General features: G+C 39.3%; 1 protein-coding gene across 3 annotated transcripts in view; it reads left to right on the top strand.

Annotated features, from left to right (window-relative positions):
* Positions 1-2,980: 2,980 nt before the first annotated feature.
* uhmk1 (U2AF homology motif (UHM) kinase 1) overlaps positions 2,981-7,827 on the top strand; it is a 22,514-nt gene continuing 17,667 nt past the window's right edge. Inside the window, exons 1-2 of one of the 3 annotated variants that reach the window (XM_032526447.1) lie at positions 2,981-3,714; positions 4,346-4,475. In XM_032526447.1, coding sequence (XP_032382338.1) covers positions 3,402-3,714; positions 4,346-4,475 — 443 coding nt within the window. In that variant the 5' untranslated portion in view covers positions 2,981-3,401. The remainder of the gene's footprint in view (positions 3,715-4,345; positions 4,476-7,827) is intronic. The other 2 variants (XM_032526445.1, XM_032526444.1) reach the window with 2 other exon arrangements.

Below are 7,827 nucleotides of genomic sequence, written 5' to 3'. Positions count from 1 at the left end.
TATTCTGAAGTAACAGTACTTTTACTTGAGTACAATTTTTGGCTACTCTACCCACCTCAGCAAGCGACAAGACTTTTGTCAGGGACTGTGTGTATACAGCCCAATGTCCTATTCCCCTCCCGCTTGACTCTACTTCTTCCAAGCCAATAGCTAAGTTTCCATCCACTTATCAATGGAATTATCTGAAGTTCAATAAAAAAAACTCATGCGAATAAAGCTGGTGAAAGTGTGTTTCCATCCAACAGCTTTAAAGCGAACAAAAACTTGTGCGTAATGACGTCACATGCGGTTTTGCGATCAAATTGGCATATCGAGTTGATTTGAAACATTTTAAGGGGTTTCCATTCGTTTTTTCACTGAATCGCACAACATTCAAGCAAACATTTGCGAACAAAGTTTTTCTAGACATAATGGATCACGCTATCTACAAACACATGATTAATATTCAATTCGGTCTGCGGATCTGTTCCGTTAACGTTTAGGGTTTCTTCAGCTTCAGGTTTGTTTTTAACTTTGGTTTGTAGTCCTTACATAGTAGCCAGTAGATTTCTGGTGAACGTGGCTTTCAGACATGCTGCTTGGTTTAAATGCATCCGGTGCGTCTCTGCCATCGGAGATTTTTTTTTTTACTGTCAGCTGCCCCCCCCCCCCCCCCCGCCCCCTCTTCTCTGTGTCTCTGTCTTACTCACACATCACACACACACACACACACACACAACACACACACACACACACACACACACACACACACACACCATATAAATATACCTTGTGTGGAAATAAAGAAATAAAAATAAAAAAAACAAAACAAAAAAAAATTGATTATAAAAAATAAAAAGTTAAAAAAAGAAATTTGTATTATATTGAGTATGAAACTCTTGTTCATTACATTTTACTTCATAATTGCAACCGATGTGTTGTATTCATGTTGCAAAAGTTTGTATATAGTTGTGTTACCATGACAACACCATTGATCTGAAGCTTGATGCTGTCATGTAACTAGTTTTCAAATCAGCAATAAATATAACAATTTTTGATTAACTCATATCAATTGCATGCTTAAATAACATACCGGTTAAAGCCCCGCACATTTCAAGAGAATCTGACCCACTTCCTGGTTAAATCTGACCACTTCCGGTTTAGGCCCCGCCCAGTCCGAGTACGGATCCGGATACAGATAATTCATGTGGTAAACATATACAAATACAGATCCGAGAATTCAATCCGAGTACAGATATTGACTCATATTACTCGTATAATACATGTACTCGGCAAAAGTGCTTTATCCGTGAGCATGAATCACCATCTGCTCCCACGCTTTTGCCGTTAGCCTCCGCTGGGAAATGTCAAGTCAATCATATTTTTTTGAAAACTAAATTTACCTTTAATAAAAGGATTAGACCAACGCGAGGGAGTACTATACATCTAACCAATCAAAAAAATAATTTTATCATCTTGTGACTAAAGTTTACCATTAATATTCGTAGCACATGCATTCTCTAGGTAGCTAGTCTCATCCATGGGCACATGCCATCACACAACAGCGGGAGCACTTTCTATGATGTAAAATATTGGGGCAATAACTATAAAATTGTTTCTAACGAAAACTGCACAATCAAACATTTTCCAGCAGGAATCCTATCCGAATTCGAGAAACATCAACAGCGATTAATCCAAGATTCCAGGTGTAATGGCTCCGGTAAATACTGCTGTTTATACCTGTCTTATAATGTCAATGTGTTAGCTTAGTGCATGAACTCTGTAAACTGTTAACATATAACGTTATTCCATTTTATGGTTATATTTACAGTCAACGCTACATTTGTTAGAAGTTACATAGATATCATTGAGAACGTGTTAGCATGTAAAAGTTAGCTTGATGTAATGTCAAAATCAAGAGCAAGCATCTTGCAGTCAGCGCTGGATTGGAAACTGGAAGTGGACCTTGATAAGAAGCTTGTGTTCCCCCCAGAAAAAGTGGCTATTACACTCCGGCCAGACATGGTACTGTGGTCTCCAACAAAAAAGCTGGCATATGTTGTGGAATTAACAATACCATGGGACAAGAACCCCTCTTCTTCCTCAAGAGGCTTATGAAAGGAAAAAGAACAAATATTCGACCTGGCAGCTGAAGCATTCCAGAACGGTTGGAAGACCAGCATCTTCCTACTAGAGGTTGATTGCAGGGGATTTGTTGCCACATCTACCACCAGTTTGCTGGGAAAAATAGAGGTGAAGTGTTGCTCTTTCCAACAGGCCATCAAGTCCATGTCAAGTGCTGCCAAAAAAAGCAGTAACTGGCTTCCTCTGACATTATGTTGAAACTCCATTGATTTCTTTCTTAGGCTAGAGGTACTTTAAAGTTAGTCAAATAATGTTTCATGCTGTCATTAGCATTTGCCATTGTACTTCCTTTTTTTTTTTTGAGAGACCCCTCCACCGCAGGAATCTATTTACTATTTGTGTTGGCACATGTGTTGTTCCACTGGAAAACCTAAGCAAAGTCCCATTAAATGATTCAAATGTAAATGTAAATGTTGCCCACAGTGGTCCCCAGCTACGCACACCTGCTGCCAAGTACGCTAATAAATAAATGCACAGTAAAAGAAGCATTAGCAGCACCATACAGTTTCTCAAAGTTGAGCACAAATTTTCGCAGAGCTTGTTCTTCCACATCCACATTTCTCACTTTGATGGCATCCTTAAGAAGAGTGTGTGTGCAGATCCAATGCTGCTGGTTCTGTCAGTGCAAATATATTTAAGCCGGAATAGGAAAAAGATGTCCAAAATACTATTTCTGGAAATCTGCCACTGGATAAATGTAAGCCATATTTACACAAGTAGACCTATGCAATAGTTGGAACTCTATACAAAAAAAATCTGCAGGTTTTTTGCACATCCTTCAGTGAGAGAACATTCATGTACCATTGGTCTATGGTTCCATTGAGAGGAAGCTTTAGGATACGCCTTCCCGAAAGGGGGCAAACTGGAGGTACAGATGCACCGAAAAGTAGAGACGAGGAAAGTAGAAACGGAACTAGGACTGATATCAACAACCAGAGTTACAACTTAGTCAAAACTCGATTGCATTTAAAACTAATTACCGTTACACTCTTTAAGTTATCGTTTTTGTATTTGATACAAATGCCGTATTATCGGGGAAGCTTTTCCCTGTGTGTCGTGGAAGTGGTTTGTTTTTGTGCTAAACCTCAGCCCATCTGCTGATCTAGCTATGCTTATCAAGGTTGCGGGCGAGGCTGGATTGTCTGCTAGCTGTCGTTGACACGCCCTAGTAGTTTAGGCGCTGATATACCGGTAGCCCGGTTTGCTCGCAATGCTTCTTCTGCTGCACCCACTTGTCAACTTACGTTAGCTCCACTCCTGCTGTCTGTTGTTGCCCAATGGCTCACTGCGGTTCCAACGAGACGAGCCCAAAGGTACAGGCACCGCGTCCCGAAATCATCAAACCGAGACATGGTAGCATAGACCAAAGCATAAAGCCGGTACTGTTCGAGATCTTTGGCGAGATATGGACAGTTCAATCACGGCTCGGCCAAGGAGTCTCAGCCTCGGTGTACCGGGTCAGTTCAGGCAGAGCCGCTGCCACCACCGCCGCCGCCGTCAAGGAGTTTCATCCCGATGCTCATGGAGGAGATTACGGGTATCACAAGGAGAGGTCCGTGCTGGAAGATATCCAGGGACATAAAAACATTGGTAACAACATTAACGTTAGCCTATTTTACTAAAACATGTTGACCTGTGTCCGTGGTAGCTGGCAAGAATACTTTAGGGCTGCCCCCTTTCAGTAAATTAGTTTACTTCATGCTGAATAAATTATTTCCAAGAAACTCACGAGCGCACGATTTAAAGTGGTGCTTTTGCATGATTCTTTGTGGAGAAACATAGTTTTACTATGAACTAACAGATGTGTGGTTTCATGGCGGAATATAATTGCCTACTACTGTTTTACTCGTGATGTATTTTACCAAATTCCATTTGAAAAATGTATCATTTTATTTGAATTTTGCTTGTCTGTGGAATGCACCTGAAAGAATATTTTGTAGAACAATTTGCGAAAAATATGATCTGCTTTTGTAATTCTGCATATGATAACCTATGAAACATCGGGTTTTAGTAAAATATTAAATTTGTCAGTGTTCTGCAAAACAAATAATATGGCTGACAATTGTTGCTCTATAAACCTAATGAAAAAACAAACTTTTGTCATTATCCTGTAGTAAATGGTATTGTCCAGTAGGAGGGTTCATTTACTTTTTCTTAACCGTGATACAGTGCAACAGTGTAGGCCTAGCTGTTTGTAATGACAGCTTTGTTCTCCTCTCAGTGACACTGTACGGGGTGTTTACCAACCACAGCTGTATGGGTGTTGCTAACCACTGTCTTCTGCTGGAGCTCTTGGATGTCAGTGTATCTGATCTGTTGGTGAGAGGCAGCAATGGTTCCCAGGTTGGTAGGTAAGTGAAGTGATGCCCCTGCTTCTCATATAGAATAGCCTAACTCTGACTGAACAAGGTTGCCAGTTCAGTGAGAGTGGCTGCACCATGTATAGATTTGAGTGCTCAGAGCTCAAGACTAACCCTAACCCTAACCCTTTGTTTTACTAGAAGCACTGAAGCCCCTAACTTAAAAAGGGAGGGGCACATGGAGAAAATTTAAAGGGGCACTTCCATTTTTTTTTTTCACCCTGGACCCTATTTTCCTATGTTTTTGTGTCTAAGTGACTGATGGGAACAACAATCTTTGATGTTGTGCAAGAACGCTGCAGCTGCATAGCAAGCCACAATATAAGAATAATAAGGCAGTTGTCCAGCTGGTATTTACCTTCACAGAAGTGCCTGTTTTGCCACTGACAGTCTCTGATTAATATTCTAAGTGTCCTTTAAAACCTCTTTGAGACCATTCTGTTTAACCAGCAACAGCTCTAAACATAAATTGGTAAACTATGTGTTTATTTCAACAAAACTAGAGTTGTGATGGTTTGATAAGTGGAAAGATGACCTAAAACACTTTTTCATAGTTTTATTTTGTTTCTGTTGACTTTAAATGAAGTGTATTTTACGATGCAAACATTACGTTTATAGATTCACATGGAGTCTAGTGGGTTTAGAAAACGCAATTTCGCAGATCTTTGTATGTTTAAAAAAGGATCTTTAACAGAAAGGTTGACCTCCTTAGACATCCTTTCCTTAATGTTGTCCGACTTCAAGAATATTAATCTGAGCATTTCAGTGTCAAAACGAGCACTTTTGTTAACGGTAAATACAAGCTGGACAATTGCCCTACTAACTTATATTGTAGCTTGTTTTGCCGCTGCCGACTCTAGTGATCTTGCTTAATACTGGACCAATTTCAGAGATTGTTGTTCCCAGCAGTCAATTAGACACAAAGGCTACAGGTTGAAAAAAACGGCATCATCAGTGAAAGCTGCCATCATAAAATATAGCGGCTGACTGCTGGATGACTGCTGGAAGTCAGAGGTTTTGGCGCTAACTAAAACCTCTTCGGGGGGGCAAAAATTCTCTATGCAGAAAAAAACTTAAATTACATAACTCACAAACCTGCCAGCTCACTTTGTTGTTGCGGCACCGGCACAGGGGTCCTTAGCTCGGTCCAGTCCGGTCTCTCTTCCCACTTTGCATAAAAAGTTAAGCATGATAGACATTGCCACCATCAAATAGGTTACCATTACTAGTATATAGTAATCTCTCATAATATCATGAACACCATTAGCCTCTTTTATATTTATATTTAATTAACACCAATTATTGAATTCATATTTTATACTTGACAAAAGTGCTGATATAGCTATACTAATATCCAGTTTTGTTATTATTTATTGATTGCAATTATACTTTTTTAAACTTTATTCTGGTTTAGTTGTTTTTGTTTTATGAAATGTTTAATGCATTTATCTCCGTTATTATCATCTCTACCACCATTATTACATTACATCCTACTTAGGCTCACCAAACATGTACGTGCACCGTGCCGGTCATCCGAACATCAATACATGCTTACACCATCCATACACACTTTTATCTTTTATATAACGTAAACATTTGTACATTCAGTCTTCAATTACACCAACCTTTAGACCGCTGCAGCTGTTTATATTTCTTGACAATCTATAATTATTTATGTACATTTTAATTGAATGATGCTTAACAAATACACATTCATAAAAGTAAACCATGTATTATCATCATCAATTAGCCCCATACAGGGTATCCCTGCCATCTATCTTTTTTTGTTTATACTGAAATAGCAATCCTATCTAAGGTGATTAGATTTCCATGGAAAGGGGAGTATCTAACACCCAGTGTGCAAAATATGGAGTGATGAAGGAGCTAGAGACAGATGAGCTCAACACTCACACAAGCAATATTTATTTTAACAAGGTAAATGGTTATATATTTAGCAGCCTATATGTATTTTGATCTTCCAAGAAGCGTTTTTTTGCTCTCTGCCGTCTCGCCCAAGTGAGGGAGTGGCACAGCAGCATGTGGCAAATGTCAGAGCTGACATAAGCATTGATGTAAAAACGCAAATAAATTAGTGAATGCACAGGCAATTAAGGAGTGATATCACGCAGTTTTAAAAATAAAGTAACCAAATTTGCAGGTCGCACAGGTGCGAGTAGTTTTAAAGCTTTAATGCGTTTTAATTCAATGCGTTTTTTATATTAATGAAAGTCTGTTACATTCAAGCCATTGCCAAATTAGTTTATACAAAGTTAATTAAGACTATCAATTTTACAAAACTGTCAACATTTGTATTTCTCACTATGGCTATGAATAGAATTGATGTTGTCCGACAACTTTTGATGTGGTCCTGGAGACATCTACTGTAGCAGGAAATACCACAGAGGTGGTTTTGGGTACTTTGCCAGGTGCAAAGCACAAAACACGACAAGACAAAACCAAAAATATTGCAAACAAACAAAGCACAAAATGAACAGGTTACAAGATAAAACAATGGAAAAGATCAGAAAATGGACAGCTGTTATAGAGAGTAATAAAAGCAGTCATGAAACAAGAGGAAAACCTAATACAGTTCAAAACTAATAGCAGCCAAAATCCCTAACCTCATAAATCACATTTTTTGTTTCAAATGATTTTTCTACATGGCAAATAATTTACTAGTAAGTGTTGTGGAGTAATGCCTGTTGCAATAGTCAATAAGTCAATTAATCGCATGAAAAAATTAGCTTGATCATTTTTAGGGCCGCGATAGTTTACATTTGCATGTTTATTTGTTTTCCTTCTCTCTCTCTACCTAAGACCCTGGATGACCACTCCTTAGCATAACGAAGAGTGAGCCCTCTTGTCAGTCGCATATGTGTTTAATTGTGTGGGGACGCAGGACTCCTGGTGAAGATAGAGTGACAGATGAAATACAAGGCGCCGTTGGGGAAAAAAAAAAGTACAAGAGCGATATCCCCCGTGTTTCATTTAATTCCAAACCACACAGTTGACAACCTGCCAGTGGAGGTGGTGAGGACAGGCTCGGACATAAATGCCACAGGCTGCTGTGGACTTGTCAATCTTGCAGGTGCTCCCAGGAAAGTGCCTGCATGTGTCCGACAATGCACTGAACATTAACCGGTACAAGCCTACAGTTGTCCACTGTCTTGGACGGTGAACTGAGACTTTGATTCCTGCTTCACTAGCATGGACCACACCACAACCATGTGTTCGTTAAAGATTTAATGAACGTTATGAATGTGCAGATGAACATTATAAATGTGCAGATAGATAAATTGATGTGGATGTCGCCCTATGGCTGGTCTGGGAGGATGTGTGATGA

Source organism: Etheostoma spectabile, chromosome 9, assembly GCF_008692095.1.
Source record: "Etheostoma spectabile isolate EspeVRDwgs_2016 chromosome 9, UIUC_Espe_1.0, whole genome shotgun sequence".
NCBI lineage: Eukaryota > Metazoa > Chordata > Actinopteri > Perciformes > Percidae > Etheostoma > Etheostoma spectabile.
This window is presented reverse-complemented; position numbering and strand designations above follow the sequence as displayed.